The sequence below is a fragment of the Uloborus diversus genome, chromosome 6 (assembly GCF_026930045.1).
Source record: "Uloborus diversus isolate 005 chromosome 6, Udiv.v.3.1, whole genome shotgun sequence".
Classification (NCBI taxonomy): Eukaryota; Metazoa; Arthropoda; class Arachnida; order Araneae; family Uloboridae; genus Uloborus; species Uloborus diversus.
In genome coordinates, this window is record NC_072736.1 from 123,363,567 (window position 1) to 123,390,425 (window position 26,859).

General features: G+C 32.4%; 1 protein-coding gene across 1 annotated transcript in view; it reads left to right on the plus strand.

Moving 5' to 3' along the window:
• The window catches only part of LOC129224962 (putative ATP-dependent RNA helicase TDRD12), a 36,692-nt gene that overhangs the window by 1,760 nt on the left and 8,073 nt on the right, over positions 1-26,859 (plus strand). The window contains exons 2-6 of the mRNA XM_054859508.1: positions 4,345-4,416; positions 5,496-5,645; positions 18,925-19,007; positions 25,240-25,287; positions 26,302-26,421. Coding sequence (XP_054715483.1) covers positions 4,348-4,416; positions 5,496-5,645; positions 18,925-19,007; positions 25,240-25,287; positions 26,302-26,421 — 470 coding nt within the window. The 5' untranslated portion in view covers positions 4,345-4,347. The remainder of the gene's footprint in view (positions 1-4,344; positions 4,417-5,495; positions 5,646-18,924; positions 19,008-25,239; positions 25,288-26,301; positions 26,422-26,859) is intronic.

Sequence of the window (26,859 nt, forward strand, 5' to 3'; positions counted from 1 at the left end):
GGTGAGATTTAAAATATTACCGAATTTGCGAGAATCGTTTTGGGATACCTTGGATAATGCTCCCCCTCCTTACTTTGTAAAACGGTATGTTACTAATTTTTGTTAAAGAGATATTGTCGCCATATGCTAAGATACTTTTGGTCACCATAAAATGGCGCCAAACAATTTCCTCCGAAATGTTTCCAAAATAAGTAGTAAAATTTGGCGATGGTTTGAATTTGTGCACAAAGTTACATTAATGGAAGTTTTTGTGCTGTTTATGGATTTGCCTAATTTAGTTGCTGGATTATTTTACAAAAAGCTTTTAAAGATTTTTGATTGACGATATTTTGTTTGCATGGTGACAGCCGACAAACATTATTACGTAGTCTTTGACTTCAAAAACCGTGACAGTTAAAAAAACTGCCAAATGCATCTGCTACTGAAATCAACCTGCATAAATTTTGGCGAGGTTTCTGCTGTTAGATTGGATAATGATTAAAAAATCCAATCAGCACAAATAATAAAAAAAACCCATTAATTACACTAAAGTTCCGTTTAAATGGAAAATAATCAACCAAATCTATAGTTATTATTAGCCAATCTTGGGGAAAAAACGTTAATTTAAGATTTGGGTTGAGAAAAGCCTCAAACAGTCGGACGAAACACAAAAGCATTCAACAATTCTAACTATGAACTGGGAGTTGAGATGATACACTAAATAATGAATTGGGTTGAGGAAAGCCTTCGAACATGGAACAAAAAAAGCCCATAACTCGTTTTTCATACAACTTAGAACTTTCTAACAGATGCCATCTTCAGCAGAAAAATAAGCGCTTTCGATAGACACATAATTTTAATATGTGCACGTATTTTTTAACCGTTATATTGGGGCATTTATGCGAAAATTTGGAGAAATTAGAATAAAAAAGGAACTATCAATCGGATTTTTATCGATCTGGTCTACAAACCTCCCCAGTACCAAAAAGAACAAACGGTGAAAGTTTCAGCCAAATCTGCCGGTTAGTTTCTGAGATCTTAGGGAACAAGTTTACCAAAGTCCATTTTTACTTTCTTCTATGTCTAATATATAGAAAAAAGTATTAGATTCGTGCAAATTTTCGAATTTCGAATTTTGACGGATTCAAATGTTTTGAGGTGTGCTGAGTCCATTTCGACTATTTTTGGAAAATGTCTGTCTGTGTGTGTGTGTATGTGTGTGTGTATGTGTGTCATGTCTGTGTGTGACCAGTTTTTTGTGGCCGCTCTACAGCAAAAACTACCGCATGAAATTGAACGAAATTTGGTACACATATGTGCCCCTATGTGAACTTGTGCCCATTGGTTTTTGGCGCGAATTCCTCCAAGGGGGGTGGAGCAATGGCACGTTTTTCGAGTTACGTGTGCTTGCTATTCCTCAGGAAGTAACTGGCGGAATCAAACAAAATTTGGTCCATATGTTGCCCCTAACAGGAGCAGGTGCTGATTCAATTTTGGTGTCAATATCTCAAACGGGGGTTGAGTTATAGAACGTTTTTTGTCGTCAATTGTGACTGCTGTATCTCAAGAAATAACGAACGGAATCAAACAAAAAATTTTTGACAAGTAGCCCTTAGTGGGTATAAGAGCTGATTTTATTTTGGTGTCAACAGCTAAAAAGGGGGTAGCGCAATTGCCCGTTCTTTTTTTCCATTGTGAGTGCCCTATCTCAAGACAAAATGCTACGTTCTGGTTGAAATTTGGAATATATGTGAATCCATACGTAAACAGGCTTTGGTTCAATTTTGACTCCAATCGCTCCAAGAGGTGTTGTTTTTTTTTTTTTTTTTGCGAATAAAAATAGTTTTATTAATGCAACAATAAGAAAGATAAATCATAATAGATTGTCGTCTGCGTATTTCTCGTGATTTTAATTGTATGGAAATGATCAGAAATATTATCTCAATGATTTAAAATTTTTAACTGTTGCCATCTTATGTTTGTTAATAAATAAAATTTTTGTAATTAATTCAAGTAAGGCTTTTAAAGTAACTTTCAATTTTCACTCTTTGTTTTGTTTTTACAATAATTCAGACATTGGGATGGTCGTCAAGTTTTTGCATGTGTAATTTTGTTTTTGTTAGGAATATTGCTTCCTCGTCAAGCATGGGGAGGGATCAGAAAAAGGAAAAATATAGAAGAAAGTTTCGTGATGGCCACAACATACTAGTTATATATATAGATATGCGAAAACAGTGTTTGATAGAGTTCAGACTTAAGATCAACTTGATGCATTATGTAGTGTTAAATTACTTGTTATCATATCCTATATCCAGTTTAATGTCACCATAAGTGCAAATATTTGATTTTATGCTGATCGCAATGTTAAGATGCTGGACTTTGAAATGAAATAGCAACTAGTTATATTAAGTGTAATAATTATTAAACTTAATCACTTGAGGCTGTATTTCATTTTAAAAAACCTGTGTGTTTGTGCTACAATACTGCCTTACGGTTTGCATATGCAGTAAAACTCCTCAAAACAGACAACTCTTCAAAGGCAGACACCCATCTTACGCGGACAGTTTTTAATTCCCCGGTTCCTACGCAGATAACATTATTAAACCCCCTTCCTATGGACACCCCTTTACTGCGGACAAAAAAATGTGTCCATATTAGAGGGATTTTACTGTATATGTTTTTATTTTGGAGGGGGCACATATAACCAAAATTATCCCCTTTTCCCCACTTTTTTTTGTAATTTCATTTGGGGGGGGGGGGGGGGGGGTAGCAACAATGCCCAGACCTTTTCATATTTTTCGAGGTGGGGTTAGGGCTTCATTCTGTCACCCAGTGGCGGAATCATAAATATAGTTTTAGGACAGTACTCTTTAAAAAAATCTTGTTTCTGAAAGGAGGGGGGGGGGGGGGTCCAGAATTTTTTTGAAATTATAGTCGTAAGAATGCAGTTTTAGACAATCTCTGTTGGTGCTCAAGAAAGAAAAATTTGGTGGGGGGGGGGGGGCCTTTTTTTCCTGTGAAAATTTTAGGAAATCAAAATCTTAAAAACAGCATTATGGGCTATATTTGATGACATTAGTGTAATGAAAGGGAATGATATTTTTGAAGTTGCTCTAGATTCATTTTAAAAAAAAATAGAGTGAAATTCCCTCCTCCCGATTTTTCGAAATTAAAAACGCGATTCTGAAAACGCAGTTTCAGACTAACTTTGATGATGTTACAAGCAGGAAGGTTCTGGGGCTCTCCCCAAAAACTTTTGAAATTGAAGTCCTAAAAAAACAAAAATTAAAAGAGATGATCAGTGATGTTAGGTGGAGGGGTTCAAACAATTTCTACCTTAAATTTTTCAAAGTTGTAGTTTTTTCATTTTCAGATTTCATACCGGAGCAGTCGAACCTTCGTCCCAATTTTTTTTTGCAATTGAAAGTCTTAAAAACGCAACTATTGACTGTGTACCGTATATGGTAACAATAGGGGTTCAGCCATTTTTCAAAATTGAAGCTCCTAAAAGCAATCTTAAACAATTTACGATGCTTTCATAAGGCAAAGCATTAAGTAATTGTCCTCTGAAATTTTTCGACATTGAAGCCCTGAAAACAAGGTTTGAGAAGCCCTTTAATGATCTTGGTGGGGCTAGGGGGCTTGCAAAATGTAGCATTTGGAGGACTTACTAATTTTTAGACCAACTATAAAAAAAAGAGGGGGGGGGGGGGATGAAAGAAATAGGAGGTGGTGGACATAATTACCTAATTAATAGTCAGTAACTTAATTTTTTTTAAGGTTCTTTTCAAAAGCAATTCAGATTTTTCGACAACATATTTGTTAAATTTTTTGAAAAGGAAAAGTTCGAAGATTATTAAACATAAAAGAAATAGTTAAACAAAAAAAAAAAAAAAAAAAAAAAACCAGAAAAAAACAGAAATATTTTAAATTTTTGAATGCATAATTTTGTGCTAGAAATGTGTCTAATTTTTCAATTTTTTTCAGAATGGAAAAAAACCCCTTCAATAAAAAGGGAGGGGGTGGGGGAAGCTGGGGTTTCCTCCAAAATTTCCATTTTTTACCCAACCATTTTCATTTCTAGTTAACTATTAATTACAAAGATGTAATAAATTAGCTTTCTAAAAGAGAAGCAAAAGTAAATTTAAATTAGCACTAGTATGATTGCACAGCCAGTTGTGGATCCCAACCTGTGTTGCATATATATGCCCTGGAACAAGTTTCACTTAATAAATAAATTTTGAAAATTTTCTTTGCAAATTATCCCTTTGTGAATTGTTGAAGTTTAACTGTATCTTTTCTTTTTCTTGTTTTTATTAATTTCAGCTTATTTTTAATATAACATGTATTTTAAATTTTTTCCAGATAATGTCTCCTAAGACAAAAATTTCTAGACAGTATTTTCAAAGGAGGCCCATACGGGTATCAATTTTACAAGTAAGTTTTTAAAATTTATTCAATTATAATTTGAAGCAGTGAGAAGCAAAGGAATGTGAGTGGATATTTTTAAGTTTTGAGTAAAACTTGTTTAAAGTTCCGGTCCTAGATAGGCTTTCATTTAAAAGTTTTTTTAAATTGCTGTATTGTGCCTGCCAGGGCTACTAGTACTATCTCTCACCGTAAGACAAAGGAAATGTTCACCTACCATTTGTACTGCTTATCTCCAATTTTCGAATTTTGGCAATTACATCCCTTTGCTTTTCACCGCCTCATTTGTAATAGTTTTTAACTTTGGCTTTCCGGGTGCCCATCTTCCTTAGGCTCAGAGATGCACTCTTTAAATACTACTAAGACCCCTCCCCCTTTCCCTAGAGCAAAAGTACTTGAAAAGGGAATAGGTCTGAAAACGTTTCAATGTCACAATCTGTGTTAGTACCTCCTAGTTGAGTACCCCTACTAATGAACAATCTGTGGTACACTGTTTGGCATAAGCAAGCTGATGTGTAATAAGAAGCAGTACGTTTAAATTTTTAATAGTAGTGCAGTTGGCTCTCTGTTTAACAACTTTCAAGGGACCACACAAAATTGTCCTTAAGTAGATTGTGTCCTTAAATAGAATGCTTTTAAAACTACAGTAGAGCATTTGGGACTGTGAAAAGTCGTCTTTAAACAGAGAAAGTGGTTAAATAGAACATAGTTAAACGGAGAGCCAACTGTACTGAATTTTTATTTAGTAGCCAGTGGTAAGCAGGCCGTTTTACTTTTCCTCAAAGTAATCAGGTATATGGCCGACAAATATTCTTCATATAAATAAACACCTATTTTTCCTTAACCTTTTTTTTTTTTCAAATAAATTGTGTGAAAAATATTAAATAAGTAACAAATTTCAGTCCACCCACATATCATTTCAAAATCGTCCTTCATCAATGATTACAGCTATATTCATCCTAAGGGAGCATAGCATTGATTAAAGTTGGAACTGTAAAAAATAATGTTCTAGAAATTTCAAGGGAAAGCAATTGTTAAGGTATCTATGTAATTAATTTCTTCATTTATTTATTAATTCTTTTCTACAGGTCAAACATCCAGCCCATTTTGTTTTGAAAGAATGCATCTCAGAACCATCATCATTAGAAGCGAAAAACTTTTTGGAAGCAGAAGAAGCTATGCAGAAATATTATGGCTCTTTAGAATCAGATATTTACCAGCTTCCTTTGAAGGACACTGTATGTATTCAAATGGTTAATGAAATGGCTTTAGGGCAATTCCACGAAAAAGTGGACATGAGGGTTGAAATTTAAAAATTGTTTTATTGCTACAAATAATACACCAATTTATAGATAATAACATGAAGTTTTTGAAATTATAAAGAAAATCTTCATAAAAATAACCTATTTATTATTTTTTTGAGCCTAAAGTTAATGTAATATAACAAACTTGTATTTAGGAAAAACATAGTATTTTCATTCGTCCAGGATTACTATTTAAAGCAGGAGAATTTTGTATGTGTGTGTATATTAAGGTTTGACATTTGTCTATCCTTTGGAACACTTAATTTTTCATAACAAAATATTTAACAGGATTTTTAGTATTAATAAAGTTATAAGGTTTCGCTGTCACACCAGTCACAAAAAAGATGCTTAAGTTACCATAGCAAAGGCTCCCTGGAAAAACATGAAACTTTCCAAAGTTCTAATGTTTGCAGGTCTGAATAGGAGTACAATGTTCAAATACAATGATCAAATATTTATTCTCTTTGAAAATTTGGTGTGACGGGCGTGACAAGCATTTGTAACGGGTTTGAGAAAATCATTGGGACAGGTGTGACAGCATTTAATATAGCTTTTAAAAACTTTCTGAATAAAATAAAAGATTAAACCATTTTATTTCTTAACAAATTAGCATTGTATCTTCATAAAAAATATCTGAAAATCTTATAACATGACAGATTTGAATTATTTGTATTTCAATAATTTTTTGGCTATTAAGTGAGTTAGTTTTATTTAATTCTTGAAACATTTCAAAGGAGTAAAATAGCTTTAAAGGAAGTAAATAATCAGTTGCACATTTCCATAACTACTCTGTTTTGTGAAAATGCCTCAGTCTAATTTTTTTCATGAGATAAAAAGTAATATCGGAGACACTGGAATTATGCAACAAGTAAACTTTGTCCAAAATTATGGCATAAGTTCTCAGGATGCAATATAAAGTATCATTAACCAATTATCATTTACAAGTTGTGCATGGTTAAAGATAATACAATTTGCTCCCTTAGGGAAATAAGTTACTGCATCATGACAAATATGCTCCATGGGACTTTTTAAAATGCCAACATAACTGATCTGAAAACAGAATTGTCTTAACCATGAAAAATGAAAAATTGTTCTGATTGCTGTAGAGCTAGCTCAACCAAAAATGTTGTATAACAATCAATTTAGTGCTTTTTTCCGGGACAGGATTTCTAACTGACATGAGATTAGAATTTTTTTACCATTTTGTATAGAATGCGGCAGTAGTCGTATTTGTGGGGGGCTAAATGCAGTCAACATTGTAAAATTGAGCTAAATCACATCAAACTGCTTTTTATTTATTTAATTGTGCAGTGAAGATGACAAGAATTGATCTGTATATTGAAGCAAATACTGTAGTTTGGGTGAATGCTGTCTGCAAGTTTGAACTAATGAAGAAAATGAAGTTCAGAGAAATGACAACTTTTAGGAAAGCAGCTCTGATAATGCTTAAGCTGAATAGACTGCAAGGTTTGCATTGTAAAATATAGCTATCACTGAAACCCAAATGCTATATCTTACTCTCAGTCATATTATATTAACACTTGATTTAGCTTTTATTTTTCTTTTCACTAACCACCAAAAGGCAATGTGCAACAAAGTACTGCATTTATAGTATTACTGTTAGTACGTTACTGTTTTACATATTAACTTTAAAAAAGAAAAGATAAGTAAAGATATGCAAGCTAATGGATGACCCTGTTGATTTTTAAGGTGATATTTGAAAAAAGAAATTGTTTGTAATACCAAGAAAAGCTACACTTGACCTAATTTCGTTAGTGGCCATTAAAGACCTGCTAAACTAAATGTACACCCAGTACTAGCTTTTTTTCTTATGAAACGTAATTTATATTCGCTATAGTCAAGTTTGTCATCTGTACTGATCACTATTCTTTTAGAAATAAAACTTAAAAAAGGCAAACTGGGAGCAATATGCAGAGTTAACAGATTCTCTTTTGGGAAACTGTCCTTTGAATGAAAATCTTGATAGGGCCCTCGACCAGATTGTGTTCACAATTTTGGAGTGTGTCTATGTTTGTGTCCCTAGGGGTCATATTAAAAATGCTAAGCCTTTTTGGAATGATAAGCTTCAAGACCTTAAAAAGGATAAAGACAGAGCAAGAGCTAAAGTGGAATCTACTTGCCTTATGGAGGATTGTATTACTTTAAGAAAAAGCCAAGCTATTTTGAAGAAAGAGATTCTAAGAGCAAAACCCTCATCTTTTGGCAAGTTTCTAGAGGGCATGGAATACCGAAAAGACGGACCTAAGGCCTTTAGATTTTTATCTGCGTTAAATGGTAAACGCACACAGCCTTGCAAACAACCTTTGAAGATTGGCACAAGAACTTTGTCCTCAGAGCAAGATATTGCCAAGGCTTTCTTGAAATTTTACCGCAAGATTAGTAATTTTAACTCACCGACTAGGATTACGAGGGGAGAAATTATCCCATCTGGTGATGACCAAGCATGGAATAGCCTTTTCTCTTCGCCTTTTACTTTTTTGGAATTTAAAAGAGGACTAAATTGCATGTCAAGAGGAAAAAGTGCTGGTCCTGATGGCATCCTCCCTGAATTTGTCTTGGAGCTTGGCCTTAAAGCTAAACAAACAGTTTTAAATTTTATAAATAAAACATGGGGTGGCACTTTCCCAAGCCTCTGGAGAAAGGCTGATGTTATACCTAACTTAAAACCTAGAAAAGACCTGACTGACATACAGAATTTTAGGCCCATTTCCTTGACCTGCATCCTTAGTAAATTAACCGAAAGAATGATCGTTGATCGACTTCAGTACTTTTTGAACCACAGTGGCCATATCTCTGAGAGACAGGCTTGTTTCAGACGAGGATATAATACGCCTGAACAAATTGTTTGACTTATGCAACATATAAAGGATGAAGCAATAAATAAATACCTTTGTGCCAAAGAATAACAGGAAATATCCAATAAAATAAATTTCTTACCCAGTAAGGCTTCTACTGGGTGTCTTTACATCTCGAAGCTCACACCTTTGAATTGAAAAAGGGGTTCCTTGAAACCAGGGTTGGTAAAAAAACCGTTTTTTTTTTTTCAAAAAATCCAAAAAAAAAAAAAAAACTTTTTTTTTTGGTTTAAACCAGGTTTATTTGGTTTAAACCGGGTTTTTTTGGTTTAAATACTATTTGCGAGAAAAACAATGGAGAGTGTAGTTTATATGTGAAGATTTATATATTTCTCAATCAATTTTTACACATATATTTGCATTTTGTTCTGGGAATTTAAAAATTTGTCTTTTAATCTTCCTACATTCTAATCTAAGGAACTATTATGTATCATAATATGAAGTATAAACATTTTTTTAAAATTTGATTCAAAAAATATTATTTGTGTTCACCTGCAGAACAAATCTTAATTTTCAGAAGGTAATTAAGGTTCTTAATTTTTAGGTGCAAACAATTAAGTTAGACTGTTGATTACCTTACTAGTCAAAGTTAAAATTCCAGGAAGTGCATATAAATGGGCAAAAATGTCACACCCCTGCAACAGGAGTGAGCAATATAATGGATTGCATCTACAATAAAAGATTCAAACCTTAGTAAATCTTACGGCCGTATTCTCAATACCGTCACAGAACGGAGATGAAACTCGGCTCCCCAAAACCGAGAAGTAAGGGAAAACTAGTTTCGAACGCGGTGCGTATTCTTCAAGTCATTTCAAGCACGATTTAGGGGAGCCGAGTTTTAACTGAAGGAGAAATGAAACGGCTGTTACCATTGGGTAGAGTGACTCACGTGACATTTTCTACATGACTGCATTCCACGTGGTAGTAAATTCGCGCGCAGAAGAATGATTGACATATAATAAGAATTGGGAGTAGCAAAATGGATCTAGTTCATGCAATTTTTTTTTTATTAGACTCAATTTGAAATTTAAAGACATCAATGCATTTTTTTAATGTTTCTGTATAGAAACTTAAAAAGTTTTTTATCTTGTTATTAATTAAATGTTTTTTTTTCATCTTGTTATTAATCAAGATGAAATAAAAACTAATTCAATAATATAGTCACATTCTTGGCAAGGGTTTCATCTGGGCCGGGCTGTAATTTACGAAGTCCCCCCCCCCTCTTTCCAAAAGATGTTTTATGTAAATATTAAGTTCGTGCTATTTTTTAGAAACAACAACTTATTTTTATTTTGGCGTTGTAACTATTAAAAAAACGAGTTTAATAATTACGAATAAATTTTATGTAAAATTTGCCCTAGACGCATATGTAACGAGCTCCGTCCAAGCGCAATATTGTGCTTTGTTTTTGTTGACATTTAATGAATTAAATATGATTTAAGAAAAAAAGGGAAAACTTCAGAGAATTAATTAAAATTTATTTATTTTACAAACTTTGAAATCCACTTTGGATGCAATTCCGGGGCAGACTGTTGTTCCCCCCAATCTAGATACGCTACTGATTGATATATTAATCTCTTTCTAATATTGAAAATCTGTCAGTCATAAATGTTTTTTTTTCTTGTTTGAAGTAAACATTTTTGAATAATATAGAAGCTTTATATTTTCTACTATGTTGTAAATGCATTTGAAAGAAAGAAAGAAAAGAATTAAAAAAATAGAAAAAAAAATAATCTATAATATTATTAAAAACTTGTTACAATGTATTAGCTTTAGAAACCGATCCCCTCCCCCCTCCATCTGTTCCATTTCATGAAACATTTGTTAACATTTATTGTCTTTAAAATCCATGAACTTATTAATGTAAACGACACAGGGCAAATTCATAAACTGAATTTTGCCCTGCATTCGTTTTCCATGTGAAGAACTTATTTTTCCCAACAATTAAAAGTTGAAAAAATAATTTTATATTTTTATCATCCAAAAATTTAAGGGCACCCATATGGCGAGGGGGGCAAGTGGGAACTCAAGCCCCCCCCCCCCACCTCTTTAGAAATTACAACTTCCTTGCTTTAGTATTTTTTTCTTTGCTAAAATGTAAAAACATTTCTTTTCCAGCCATTATTGAATAAGTAAAAATGTCAAATTTTATTCGTTCTAAAATCTGTACTGAAATCGGTTTCCGCGGGAAAATATCCTGCTAAAACATATGGAAAATACCTGAGTCCCCTCTCCCTCCTCTTAAAATTTTGCATATGGACGCCCATGTAAAAATTCCTTGTTATCATTCACACCTTAATTTTTACAATCACTTGTTTTTCAAAGCTCTTTCTCATCCCCTGTCTTGTAATTACATGCGTGTTTGTATGCAAAAATAAAGTCACATTCTAATTGCTTCTATATTTACATTCCCTAGCATAAAATTAAATGTTATTTCATCCATTGAAAATATTTTTCCACATTAATGTGTTCATGAAGCTAGTAATAGTAATTTCTTCTGCAGTTAAAAATCTCCTGAACCGTTTTATTTATAATTATTTGAAACAAAGAGAATTTTAAATTCGTTTAGGTATTATTGTGTTGCGCATTGAAATTTTGTGGAACATTCAACTTCATTCTGTCATTTTCTGTCTTGGAATGATTTATGTAATTCAGAGTCTCTCAATTGGACAAGATACCTTGTTAGAGTAAAAAAGTTGCAACAGGTACTACTGTTTAAGAAAAGTAATTGATTTTTCCAGGGGTGCCCCCGCCCTCCCTAAGAGCAAGGGCACACCCCTCCCTCCCGAACACTTCAAAGGCCCCCCCAAATTGGATGACCCCTCTAAAAAAAGAAGAAATTATTCCCTGAACAGCCCCCCCCCCGAAAAATTTCATGGCATATTCTGCGCCATGACGCCCCCCCCCCCTCCTCCCACAGCCGAGGTGAGCACTCCTGATTATTTTGCTTCAGACCATTTTTTCATTTTCCCCAAACTCATAAAAATAATGGCAAGTGCTATTCTGCCACATTTTTCACAAATTTAAAACAAAACTTTAGCAATTATAAAAGCTCCGTTGTGACGTTATATGACTAATTCAGGGAAGAATTTGTTTAAAAAACTATTAGCGGTTTAAAAATTGTTTGACCTGCATTTTAAAATTGTAGCAATGCTGCATTAAAAAAAATAATAAGTTTTCGTGTTCCAGAAATTATTTGATAAAGGATAGTTCGTAAGGGACGAAAGTGTTCTAAGATATTCTCTCAGAAGTGGCATCTAATCCCTCCCCCCCCCCAAATAGTTATTTTTTCATGCAGTATTCTTTTGTAACGTTTTTGTTGTTAATTGAGGCGAAAGTTTAAAATACGAAGAAACGGTGCGGCAGAAATAAATCAGATTTCAAAAAAAAAAAAATAAAATGCTTACCAACCGCAACTTTTCCGCGCTACAGTGGCGTGGAAATTTTTTAAAAAAATGATTTTTTTCGCACCATTCTGTTGATCATTGCATTAATGTTTTCGGTCGTACTTTTTGATAACACCTATAACGAATGTTAATTCTGATTAAATTTTGTAATTAATCTTTGTTTCTCTGACGTCAAGTTAGCGAATGTTTATCAATAGTTTCTAGCATTTGCAAGTCACTCAAAATAATCCAAACAGCCGTCGTCCATTTTGTTTGCTCACAAAGGAATGATGGGAAGGAAATCTAGTTTTAAACCGTCGAAGTAGCGGTTACAAGCCGAGCTCTGGAAGTGGGCGTTCCGTGACCGAGTTTAACGCCAAACCGGGATGGAGAATAGAGTAGTTTTTCAACTTCGAGGTTTAAGCCTCGGTCCGAGTTTTAACCGGAGTGGAGAATACCGGTGTTAGCTAATCATGCAAATTAAGCATAATGATGGAAGTTGACTGAAATCTGCTTTATGGCACATATATGAAATAAAAAATATATTAATATTTTTTTTCGATTAAAGCTTGTAATACATTTTGAAGAAGCAACTTTGCAATTTTAGTATTTATCTCTGCAACTTAGCTAGGAACTCAGCATAAATGGAATTTTACATTTTTCAATATGTGTGGGGAAATAGATTTTTTTTTGGCTTTTTAAAAAAAACCCAATTGGTTTAAACCATGGTTAAAACTATGGTTTAAACCAACGTGGTTTAAACCAAACAACCCTGCTTGAAACCCCGAAACAGGTGTATTCTGAAATCTGTGTATTTGTGCTAAACAACGTTGGATATTTCCTGTTATATAAAGGATGGTTTTCAGAGGAAACAAAGTACTCTTGCCGTCTTCGTCGATTTTAAATCGGCGTTCGACCATATTTGGAGGAAAAGGCTACTTAAGAAGCTGCTTCATATGAAAGTGCATGGAAATCTTTTTGAATGGATTAAGGACTTTCTTTCACAGAGACTCTTAAACGTGGAATACGGTAACAATCATTCAGGTTTTGGTCAAACCAGGCAGGGCCTCCCTCAGGACTCAGTTTTGAGTCCTGTCCTTTTCAACATCATGGTAAATGACCTTTTGAGTTTTGTTAAAAATAGTGTTCCAGAGCCGGAGTCACTGTTGTATGCTGATGATCTTGTTATCTGGTCCACTGACTCTGACATCTCTATGTTGGAGAAAACACTAAATTTGGCTTTAGAGGCTCTGACAACCTGGACAATGAGTTCAAAGTAAACCTGGAAAAGACAAATTTCGAACTCTTTACACTTAGTACCAAAACGTTTACTGTTGATCTAGTGTACAAAAACTGTGCATTAACTCAGACTGATTGTGCTACCTACCTAGGCATAACTCTTGATACCAGACTAACTTGGAATAAGTACATTGAACAAGTGACTGACAGAGTGGTGGGCCGCCTTTGCCTATTGAAACGTCTTGCTGGAATAAAGTGGGGTTCTTCTCAAAGTGTTCTTACATCTACCTTTACATCTTACATTAAGCCTGTATTGGATTATGGCTCAGAGGTCCTTATTACTGCCTCTGACAGCACACTTTCAAAACTCGACCTCGTTCAAAATAAAGCACTAAGACTCATCACTGGTGCTGTGGTGTCCACTCCTATTCCTGCTATGCAGCTACAGACAAAAATTTTTAATTTAACTGACAGACGAATCAAGGCTTCCCTTTCTCTCGCTGAAAGATTGAGAAAAGAGCATTTCTGGTCTGATTACATTCTTCCGCATACTAGACTAAAATCTCAACATTCTTTTCTATGGTCCAAAGACTTGCAGAGGCCTTTGAGGTATACCTCAAAACTCAAATTTTGAATTGGTAGCCAATGGCTACCAGATCCTCACAAAATGGTAGCCAAATCTCAAAAAATGATAGCCGAACTTTATTTTAATTTAAATTATTTAATTTATTTTATTCCGTTTATTTATTTAGTATGAGTGTATATGTCATTGGCGTAGCAAAGAACGTTTCTTATAAAATAATAATTAAAAATAAGTAAGTAAATAAAAAATATTAAAAAAAATAAATAAAATAAAAAGTGAGCTAAAAATAAAAAAGAAAAAGAGGGTTGAGGAAAATTTTTGGAGGGGGGGGGGAATTGAACTTGGGGGGAACGGGCACCCCTACCCAGATATTATTTAACACATCTTTTGCAAACTCTAATCTGCATTAATTTATCTTTAAGCAAAACACATCACGATAAAAAAATAAATAAATAAAAAAGATTATTATTATTATTAATTTTTTTCAGCTTTCAAAACTTCTAGAAACATCACAGCTTTCAACCAAAACACGAGTTAGTTCCACGAGTATAAAGAAAACAACAAAATACCAAAAACTTGAACAGAATGTAAAACCTAAACCATTTGCGTTTCTACAAAAATATTTTTTTGTTTCTACAAATGCATGCAGAATTTTATAAAAATCGATGCCTGAGTGTCAAAAAATGAATGAATACAAGAAAGGTAAACAATATAAAACAAAACGAAAAAAAAAACAAAAAATGAAATAAAAGATCCAGCAGAAGAATAAAAGGGTTTCAGCCGTATTCTTTCCACCTTCTCTAGACGCAAGGGTGCCATTTTTTTAAAATTATTTATGTGTTTTATAAATACGTTTGTACTTCTCTTTATTTATTTTGGAACACACATTTTCCTCTTCTAACTGGTGAAAATGGACAATCTACAACGCGGCACCATTTTGAAAACGCGGGACGCCATTTTGAAAATTTACCGCGAAACTTAAAAATAACAACTTTTTAAGGAGAAATAAAGTAAATAAACGGATATATCCCCTCCTCCAGTAGGTTTTAGATTTTAAAAAGAAAAAAAAAAAGGAAAAACAAACAATATGATTAAAACAAAAAATCAAAAATCTTGCAAAAAAAATTGTTTTATAGCGATATCGTTTTTACCTTGTCTCGGTGCATTTTGACTCAAAGACGCCATTTTTGTTTATTCATATGTAAACCAAATGTACAAGATTAATTCTTTTTATTTTGGAAAGGACATTTTCGTCTTAACTGGTAAAAATGAACAATAACAACGCGACGTCATTTTGAAAACGCGTAGTTTAAAAATACCGCAAAACGAAGAAATAGCCATTTGTTAAGGAGAAATAAAGTTGAAAAATGAATTTAAGATCAAAAAAGCATAATTTACTAAATTGGTGTATGAAATTTGTCTATTTTTACGATCGCGTGTAAAGAAAGCCGAGTTTTCGAAATAGAAGTTTTGTAACGAATTTGCCGTCGTGATTGCGATTTTTGTTTTCTATTCAAAACAAGAACACATAGCACAATTAGCCACAATTGGACAATACTCCCCCCCTCCCTCCTTCATCCCTGGCGATCCGATAGCCGAACTTTTAGTGGACAAAAGAATTTGGGGAAAGGTCATATGTCAAGACTATTGGTCAGAGAAGGTTGCATTGGCGAATGGTAGCCACATTGGCGACTGAAGTGAAAATAATGGTCGCCAAAATTTGAAAATTGGTCGCATTTGGCGACTGGCGACCGCGAGTTTTGAGCTTTACTTTGAGGTCTCCAACCCCAGACTTGGCATCTATAGACCATCTTCTTATACTGGCCTTCTGAGATATGCTGCAGCTAGGTTTGATCTGGTACAGCCTGTCAAGAAATCAGATTCTCATCAGACTGAGATGCACTCCATTGCTTTGGCCACAATACATGAGAGGTACCCTGATCAGGATTGGTTTAGGGTTTATACTGACAGATCGGCCACTCCTTCAGCTGGTAGAGCAGGTGCCAGTGCCTACTCCAAACACTTTAGTCTTCTGGAGCCTCTCGACACTTGGGCGGATAACTTCAATGGAGAAATGAACGCAATTTTTATGGCCATCAGATCTATTGGAGAAAAAACTGAACAAAATATTGTTCTCTTTGTTGATTCTCAGTCTGCGATTCAGACCATTACTGATTACAATTTATATCCTTCAGAACTTGAGCTTGAGTCTAAAAAATCCATTGATTCTCTTTTGCGTTCCGGAAGAGAAGTTTTCTACCAGCGGATCTCAGGCCATTGTGGCATCTATGGAAATGAATGAGCGGACATCTTGGCTAAAGAGGCTGCGTCCCTGCATCCACCTTCTCGCCCGGTTCCACTTACAGGGTGGTGACAAATCAGGGAGATCAGGAAAAAGTCAGGGAACTTTACTGATCAGGGATATATCAGGGAATTTCGAAAAAATAATAAAAGTTCAGGGAAAATTGATCAAATAAAGAATTTTTTTTGTTTTTGCTTTGCAAAATTAAATACCCTTTTTTCCTATGCATTTTCCGCCAATTATTTGTTAAAACAAAAAGTAAAATTAGTGAGGTGCGATTATACACTGACACATGTTTGTGCATTTTTTTTCCTAAGGTCAAAGTATTGAATCTTAAGTTATTAACCACTTGATGAACTTCCTAAGCTTCTGTGTCTGTAAAGTTGTTTATTTTACGCAGTTTGAATTTTTCTGCCAGGCATTCCATGCTACGTAAAATAAACAACCCTACATGCAAAGAGGAAGCCGCCATTAAAGACTTTTTTTTTAAAATTGTTACTACTAAGAGCTTAAAAGGTATTTCACTTAGTGTTTTGGATTTAATTACTAAAATTGAATGTTAAATGAAAACCAACTTTGTTTTTGCCATCTTATTATTCGCTGTCACTGTAGACTAAATGATGTTTTTTTTTTTTAAACTTTAAAATACTTTTATTTTAAAACCACGTTATATACTATGAAATTATGCTGCTTGAAAATTTATTTCAAAATTATTTCTAAATAAACATTCTTAGTTTTATCATGATTAGATATGTCTTTAAGAGTGGTTTCTTAGAATTCTTATGTTAACAGGTTACTGGAAGTAAAGTATTTGTTTTAGATTTCCTATAATATTTCTTCGTAAATAATTTAATATACTATTTTTACTAAAAAAAAGAAGCTTATTTAAAATTTTTTTTTAAATTAACAGCTTAAAATGTTTTAAACACTGCATTTTATTTAATATGTTATCAGGTAGGGTAAATTAAGAAAACCATTATCCATAATAACGTAAATCAGGGAAATTCAGTAAACTTAATCAGGGAAAAGTCAGGGAGCTTTTTTTCACCGTTCCTGCCGCCACCCTGACTTAGAAACGCTAAGCGACTTCTCGTAAGCAAAATCCAACATGCTACATTCTCTGCCCTGAGGAACAAAGCTGACGGAAAGCCCTGGGCTTGCCTTCTGGATGATGAACAGCGTACACGCCTTTCTCTCCTTCCTAGAGCCCTGGGAGTTGCCTCTTTCCGAACCATTACTGGGCATGACTATCTACAGGCCCATTTACATAAAATCAACCTGTCAGATTCACCTCTCTGTGTACTCTGTGAGGGGACTTCTCCAATGACAGGGGAGCATCTTTATAGTTGCTCCTCTTTTCATGACATTCATAATTGTGATGACTTCCAGACCCTAACACCCTTTCAAAAAAAATTGAAAATCCTTACAGTTTTGTTTCAACTCCATTCTTCAAGTAAATGCATAGTTAAACATGATTAAAATACTTTGATAGTATTTGTTAATAGATTTAGTGCTCAAAATAGTGTCTGAATGTCACACCTGTCACAATGGAATTGCCCTTTAGTTAAAAAATGATTTAGATTAATCAATTTAAGCCATTGAAACCCTGGTCTGCAGTATGCTACAGAACAGAGGATTCTAAAAATCTTAGTTTGCTAAAGTAAAAAAACAATGAACCTCCAGTGCAAATAATTTTGTTAAGACAAATACTGTCTGATCATCGATTACATGGAAAGGCTAATATCCGGTTTATAGGTGGAAATGGACGTATCTATTAGTTTATAGGGGTGTTAGTTGGTTTGTTTTATATGTGCACTTTTGCCTCTCTATTATTTAGCCTTAGTTTTGTAAAAATGAAAATTTGCTCAGAGCAACATTTTTTTAAATCTAAAGTATATTCAATCTATATTATCACGGCAAAAATGAATTGATTTATTTATTCACATCAAAGTTTTGGGCTTTTTGCTTTTACGTTCCTGAACAAAATGAAAACATTTTCTTTTCTTTTTGTTGTTTCCATGGTAACTATTTTTGTTTTCCCTTATTTTATTTTAGAAAATGCAATAAAAGAATAAGGCACTATTGACATTATAAAACGCGTGCATCAAAATCCCATCGTTATTTTCCCTTTTCCCCTGCTAGATTCATTCAGATGGAATCGTCTTTACTTGGCAGATTGCCAAATTACATATAATCCATGGTCAAACAGTACTTAAAGTGGAAGTTTTATACAGCAGACGTAATGTTTTAATGTCTTTAAAACTGCAATAAAATTTAGAATGATGCTGATGCAAAATTTAACATGAAATATTTAAGCTATTTGGTATGATTATTTTATTAATGTTTGATATTTTTCTTTGGTTCAAAAGAAATCCTCAGTGATTTTTGAAATTTACTGTCAGCCGAATTATTTCTGAGCTTTCTTTCTTGGTTCATCCATAATTTAAAAAAAAAAGAGAGAAAAAAAGTATGCATTAAGTTGAATTTTTAAGCTTTCATTGTTATGTGATTTTTAAAAATTAAAAATAGTTTATTCTGTTAATAATATTTGAACACATAATTAAAAAATATTTACTATTTATGTGTCAAATATTAAGATTTCTTAAAATTAATAGCATTTTTTAGTATTTTTTATTACCTAAGATGTTTCTATTTTCAGGTTTTGGTTGCCTTAGTGACAATGTGATTTTTAAAAACGTTTACTCTATTAGTAATAATTGAACACATAATTAGAACACATTTACTAGTTATTTTTCAAATATTAGATTTAAAAAAATTTATAGCATTTTTTAATAACTTTTGTTATTTAAGATATTTCTATTTTCAGGTTTTGGTTGCCTTAGTGACGAAGAAATTCTATCGAGCTAGAGTTATCAAAATTTTGCTAAAAACAGATGGTCACCATTTCAGGTTGTATGTTTATGCATTATTTCAGTTATTTTGTTGTTTTGTAGCAGGGTCATTCCATACGAAATGAGGAAAATTCGCAAAAAAGTGGTGGCCGCATGGTAACAGATTTTTATGAAATTTGGTATACAGGTTCCTTTTATGCCTATATAAAAATATCTAAAATATTTTTGCTTAAATTTTTTTATTTTAATAGTTACATACGATTGAAAATTGGTCAAATTGAACAGCATTCTCATAAATGCTAAATGTTGCACTTTTGAAGGCTTGTATCTTATTAACTATTTAATGAAAACATAAGCGTTATATGTTGTTGCAATCTATGGAGTAGGGTAATTAATCTGATATCAGTAAAATCATCAAAGTTATTATAGTTAACTTTTAACCGAGTTTCAAAAACTGAAAATCTTTCAATTTTCTCATAATTAAGCATTTTATTTTTTAATCTCAATCTTTAAGGAATGCATTAGCTTTGATGAAATTAATACCCAATAATGTGCTAACCAGGAAACATCACGAGTTCAGTAATCATGAAAAAAGTTAAAAATGGTCGCATTCGAAAGAGTATCTTTAGAAAAAAATTTGACCCAAATATTGTGTGCCCTCGTCCTTTTGTTTTTGAGATATGGGGGGTCAAAGTCTGTCGAAATCTTACGAAAATTCGCCAAATTTAAAGACTTGGCAAGAAATGGAAAATATCACGTGATTTCATCGCCAGCGTCTAGCAAGACTCATTTCCATTTCTGGTCATCTGCAAAGCGCGTAAACGATGTTTCGAACCTTTACTTGTGTAGGTAAAATTAAAAAGTAACTATGAAGCCTGTGAAATGGAAACTAGAGAGCTTTATCCAGAGGAGCTACAACTTTATAACGAAATTGAACGTAGGATTTAACTTTGTAATCGTGATAATAATGCATTTCAGAATTTAAGTGCAATTCAAGTGTGTTTTACTTAACTAATTTAAGTTTGTACTCTTGTAATGAAATGTGTTGTAAGTAATTAATAATTATGTACGAGAATTAATATGAATAAATAAAAAAAAAAAAACATGCTTATTAAAGCTTATATATTGAAAATAAAATGGATAGTTTTTGAAGTTGAAAGAACATGATCATGGATTGTAGTATCCCAGCTCTTATTTATTTTTTCAAAAGTTATTATCATTCATGAAGTTTTATTGTCCGACCACTGCTAGGGAAAATGTTTAATTTAAAATCGAAAAAAAAAATAATTAAAAAAAAGAAAACAACGGATAGTAAATGTCAAAAATTTGCACAGCAAAACTAACGATGTCGGAAATTACTTCATAACAGATTCTTATCAAAAATTTTATAGTCGACGTTCATTACAACAACCCCTGTAGTTCGAAAAAGTCTGTCACTGCAACTGAAAGTCACTATAACGTAAATGCACATCATATTGCATGTTATTTAGTCATTTTTAAAAACACTGAAGTCACTTTTACCAATTATGTTTCACATTAAAAGGGAATTCAAATACGAGCAAAATAAAAATTAATACATTTTTTTTTTTTATTTGACTTGTTAGAGGGTTTGCACATAACTTGAAAACGATACACATAACGAAAAACACACTGGAAATAACTGACAGAAATCGTTTTTTTTAATTTGAGAACATGGTTTGAAATCTTTAAAAATGTCGTTTTCTTCGTATTTAGATACTGTTGAAGACTTCAGATTTACGACTTTTCAAAAAAAAAAAAAAGCACCCCGCGCCATGGTAGTCACCCCGAGTAAAGAATTAATGGGGCATTCCAAGGTATTTTTGACATTTATGTAGAGTCCGTAACGTGACCTTTTTTGCCATAACTTTTTAATTTACAGTTTGATTAGCATATTATTTTATTTTGATCTTTTCCTACCAACACACCAGCTCAAATTAAAATTATTTGCAAATCAAACGGTAAATTAAAAAGTTATGGCAAAAAAAGGTCACGTTACGGACTCTACATAATGTCAAAAATACCTTGGAATGCCCCTAATGCGATATTTCTCACGCGCTTTGGTGGTGACCAAATATGGAAGTGAAATGTCTTGTCAGATGCAGATGTTGAATTCGCGCCGTACCTTCCATTTCTGAACAAAACTCGCTAAATTTGGCGACTTTACTAACAATTTCGGTAATTTTTAAGACATCATATTTCGATAACGTGGTCACGAGGGCACGTAGTTTCAGTGCCATAAACATGTTTTCCAATGCTCTTTCGAATGCCACCAATTTAGAATTTTTTTGAATTTCCTTGATCGTGATGTTTCCTGGTAAGTATCATAAAAGAAATACCTTACTTTTGTAGTTGTATTTTAACTCCTTTGTCTTCATAATCAGTTTTAAACTTGGTGATATTTTGTAAAATGATGATTTTCCCCTTCACATACACACAAAAATTCAAATGAGGGAAAATTCAGCCAACTTTAAAATTTTACAAGAATATAGAGCTGTGTTTCTACTATTTGCTTGAAGAAACTCGAAATTGGTTTTTGATTTCCAAACGTAAAATAAAATTCAGAAAAATAGCTTTTTTTTTGTTTTATTGGTCAATTCATACAGTTTCGACGAATGGGTGCGCTCGACCATTTTTAATTTTTTTTTTGAAATTCTTATTCCTAAAAGCTGCATATGAAAGATGTTTAAAACAACTTTTATTTTTTCTCTCAACTGGACCTTTGATTTTTTAGAGGTCATCAAAAGTGATTTTCGTAGTCAAAAATGGGACCATTGCATTTTGGCCGAAATCTGTTTGAATTACATTTATGACAGTTAATTTAACACTTTGATGTTAAAGTGCATAAGTTGATAGTCTTATATGCTGAGTTACGTAGCTGTAAGTTAATAATTAAAATAATGGCAACAGGTTACAGTTCAAGACCAGATGTAAAAATAGTACTCATTTCAAAGGGGGATAACTCACGTAGGGGACGGAAACACAAAATGAAATACAACAAAAACTAATCACTGGAACCATGCTAAAAAGAATATGTAACTGTTGCTGTGTGTTTGTGAACCCTTTATAAATTACAGCTCCCTAAAAATCGGAAAAATGACGAAAATGACATTTTTAGACCCCTATAAACCAAAAGGGGATAGAATTAAAAATAAAATTTCCTGGCCAATTGAATATTCCGTTCAAGTACTATACATGTTATACATATTGTTTTTTGTATTTGGTTTGTAAAAAAGATACAGGTCTTTGAAATTAAGCAATTTTGCTAGTCAATTCACACACTAAAACAGAAATAAAAAGTGTGAAAACGTCATGGCACCTTCTTAAATACGTATATTGTGCCCTATGTAATACATTATACTGAAAAACATACTGTAATTTTCAAAATAATTATTTTAATTTGATAACTTAGAACTATTTGAACATGAATGAGTAGTTTGTACTGTATGGAACTTGTATGGATTGACCCTTATGTGAAATTACGAGAATTCAAAGAATTAGATAAACAACTAAATGATGCAAAAGCAAATAAAACTAACATTTATTTCAATTAAAAAGATGTACATTTCAGACTGTACTTCATAAACATGCTTTTGAGAAAATGAAACACGAGAGAAATGGTTAGTTTTGCTAAACTTACAAAATAAAACGAAGTAACTAATGAAATTTTAGCTTAGTTCAAGTTACTCTAGTAACAAAAATACGCTGATACCAATGATTAAAATTTAGTAGCATCTAAAAGACACTTCAATATGTTACGTAAAAAAAATTGAGTAAATTTAGAACATTCCCTCATCTTCAAAAAAACATCTAAAACAGAGGAAAAAATGAAATTTTTGGAAATTTTCGATTTTTTAAAGTATAATTTCGTCATCAAGAAATTAATAAACAGTTACTAAATTAGAGCAGATAGTTAGTTATAGATAGTTTTTCAATCTGAATTATTTTTACTGTTATTTTTTCATTAAAAGAGCTAGAAGAGTGATTTGAAATTTGAAGTAAATTGGCAAAAATTCAATCTTTGTTAATATCTCAGATTCAAAAAAAGATCTGAATAAATTTTACTTTGCTCTTTCTCAATAGAAAATTGTTTATAGAAAGCGGAAATATTTATTTTTTAAGTGTACGTTTATAACTTATGGAGTTATTGAGTCACAAACTGGTAGCAATGGACAAAATTTAGGCTTAGCGTAAGCATCAACTTCTAATTTCAATAACAAAGCAACAAACAGTTTTCAAACTTCCATACTTTGCATTCCCTTATAGATATGTATGGTTTACCTAAATAAAAATTTTCATTGAAGTCTGTGACATGTCAGCCACAGCTGATTTGCTCATTTCGCATGGAATGACCCAGCAGTTTATATATACATATACAATGAAAGACTTAATATCAACATTCAGTGATGAATTCAAACTTCTTTGATGTATTTCAAAAATATTTGATGAATATCCTTATTTATTACCTGCACCAGGAAATGTTGATATCCACCTTGCTCTAAATGTGACTGTTGAAAAAAGAGTAAATTTTGCTAGATTGTAGTCCTTTCTGACATCTACTTTTAATACTTAATAATATCCTTTTTTTTCTTGTCACTGGTGGGCTCTGCCCTCTGCTGGCTAACACTCACCAACCCCGAAGATTGCTTCGCAATCTTATTTGATTCGCAAAGATTTAAATTGTCAATTAGAAAAAGAAACAGATTAAAAACGCATTATGAGCTCTCTTTGGAACGAAAAGCACCCCTTCCCCAGGTTTCAAAATAATTTACCAACTTGCAGAGCGATAAAGGCTAGGAGGCTCTTAAACATTGCAAAACTGCAGTTGTGTACGTTTGAAAAGTCGCTTTTATATTTGTGGTACCTAGTAGTATATATGCTCTTTTGCTGGGGGCTTGATTTGAGTTGAGCCTAAGGTTTTCCGTTAAAATCGAAACCCTTAAAGTTTGTTAATAAGAAAGAATTAACAAACAAATCTAAAAGAGGTAACTATGGCAACGCCAAATATAACATCTATAATTTGAATGGAAATGACCTTTTTCAAATTTGATTAACACTGCTTGTAACTTTTTTTCTTTGGAGATAGAAGCTAAGTTGTTCGACCATAGGTTGGGTTAGATCTATAGTAAAAAAAGCCGCTCCTTCCAGTGGTGTCAAAAAGAAAACTGTGGGACAATTCCTTCACTTTTTACTGATAGATTTAATGAAGAAAGTAGTGCCTAAATTTTTACTAAGCCTAAAAAAGTTTGAGCTAAAAACGCATATAACTCCCACCGTAATTAAATTAGAACATTGAAGCAAATTGCGTAGAATGTGGAAAATTCTACCCTTTCCAACGATATATAATAATATGTGCAAGTAATATTTCATAGGCAATAACAGGCAAGTTACACGAAATTTGAGCTTAAAAAATTAATTACAAAAAAACTAATTCGAATTTTAAAAAGCAAAAGCCTAGTTGCAAACCACCGGGACTTTTAGTAATTTTGTACAAAATTTCAAGGCTGTAGGGGCTATGGGGTCTCCTGGATGCAGGCCTGCCACAGACTTCCTTTCAAAATTTTCTTTGACCTTACTTTTTTTAATATAAAGAGATAACGTAACCATATCTTCAAATGCAACTGTACAAACATGGTCCAAATCAATTATATGTGCATGTTATTTTAATGAAGGGAAACATGTTTTGCTTTGTAACCCTTGATGGACATTACTTCTTAGGAGACATTAAAGAACTTTAAATGCTTGAAAAAATTACATATTTTATAAATTTCTAGCATTTTGTGAATAAAATATTTGCTGATTATAAAGTTGAAGGTTGAAAGAAAAAATAGTAAAAAAAAAAAATAAACCAGATTGGCCATTTGACTTTAGAAAACATGAATAGATAATTCTAAATAATTTCCTATATAAAATGACCCAGTTTAGTATTCTAAACAACTTTTTAAGAATTTTCTTCTTCAAATAATTTTTTTTTAAGAAAGAAAGTTTAGTGAAAGTAAAATTACTTTTTATTGTAACATTATTTTTATTAAAGCGTTATCGACATATCGAATTAAATATAGTTTGAAATGTTCATCATGGCGTATTAAGTTATGCTGTCATAATTTTCAATTAGGTTTCTTTCTTTATTCACTTTATAGTTATTATAAACTTAATCCATTGATTTGTTTAAGTAGAATAAGAATGAAATTGAAATTTTATGACCATTTGAAAGTGGTAGTTGGATGTAATATTTATATTCAAATTCTAAAAGAAATGATTTTAATTTCCAGAGTGTATTTGTTAGACTATGGAAGAGAATGTGAAGTTACTAAAGACAAGTAAGTAATTTATTTTACTTTTTGAATTTCCTTCTGAATAGATTAGGTTAATTTTTTTAGTTTATTGGTAGTATGCTTTTCATAAAGTCTAGAAAAAAAAAGTGCAAATGCATTTTTTTTTGCCTCTATCTTGATATATATTTCCTGCTGGGAAATAATATAATGATGAGTTTTATACTGTGGTACTGTTTACCGCGGATTGTATGTAATTTGGCAATCTGCCAAGTAAAGACTATTCCATCTGAATTAATCTAGCAGAGGAAAAGGAAAAATAATGATGGGGTTTTGATGCACGCGTTTTATAACATCACTAGTGCCTTATTCATTTCTTGCATTCTCAAACATAAAATAAGAGAAAACAAAAATAGTTACCATGGAAACAACAGAAAGAAAAGAAAATATTTTCGTTTTGTTCAGGAACGTAAAAGCAAAATGGTAAGCTCAAAACTTTGTTGTGAATAAGTAAATAAATTAATTTTTACCATGAGAATATAGATCAAATATACTTTAGTTTAAAAAAATGTTGCTGGGAGCAAATTTTTATTTGCACAAAACTGAGGCTAAATAATAGAGAGGCAAAAGTGCACATCTGTAACAAACCAAATAACACCCCTATAAACTAATAGATACGTCCATTTCCGCCTATAAACTGGATATTAACCTTTCCATGTAATCGATGGTCAGACAGTATGTTTTTGATGTTGTGGAAGTCTTGAAAAAGTTTGAAAAGTGTCTCTTCTTTTGCTGTCCTTTTTAAAAAATAGCTAAAATTTAAAAGACCTGTGAATTCGTACTCTTTTATGTAACATCAAGAAATGTGTGTGAGCCTTAATCATCAAATATGCTTGTAAAATGTACTTTAAAACATCCTCTATAACTTTTTGAACAAAACCCTGGGAACATTAACATGCCTATGGTCTTGATTTCATTGTTTTGCTTCTAAGGAAGTTTTGTATTGTATTTAATAAAGATTGCTTCTCAATGAAAAATACTTTTATGTTTTTTGTCTTTTAGATTGTACAGCATACATAAAGATTTCTTAGCACATCCATATCAAGCAGTTGAATTCAAGCTACTTGGTTTAGAGCCTATAAGCTTAGTAATAAATCCTCTTGATCTAACATTTTCATCTGGGTAAGTGAACAGTTTGAAAGATAATTGGAATTTTCTTCTGTATCACAAGATGAATCGTTCAAGATATTGCTGATAAACATGTTGATGAATATGCCGAAACTTCCCTTGTATTGTGTAAACAGCTTTATTTCTGTTCTATGCTTTTGTAATATTTTAGGCTACGCTGTCAAAACAGTTATTTACATTTCATCTCCTTATGCTAATCGTCTCTGGTTGATTTTGTAATCTTTTCATTACTTTCATTCTTTTTCCAAAAGTTATTGTCATGTACTAATGTGTTAAAAAAGTTTTATTTTACGTTGCTTACACACTTGTGAACAGGAGTGCCCATCCCCCACAAGTTTGATGGAGCAAATCCCCTCCCCCCAATTTTCTCAACCCTCTTTCCCTTTTTTATTTTTTATATTTTAGCTCTCTTTTTGACTTTATTTATTTTTT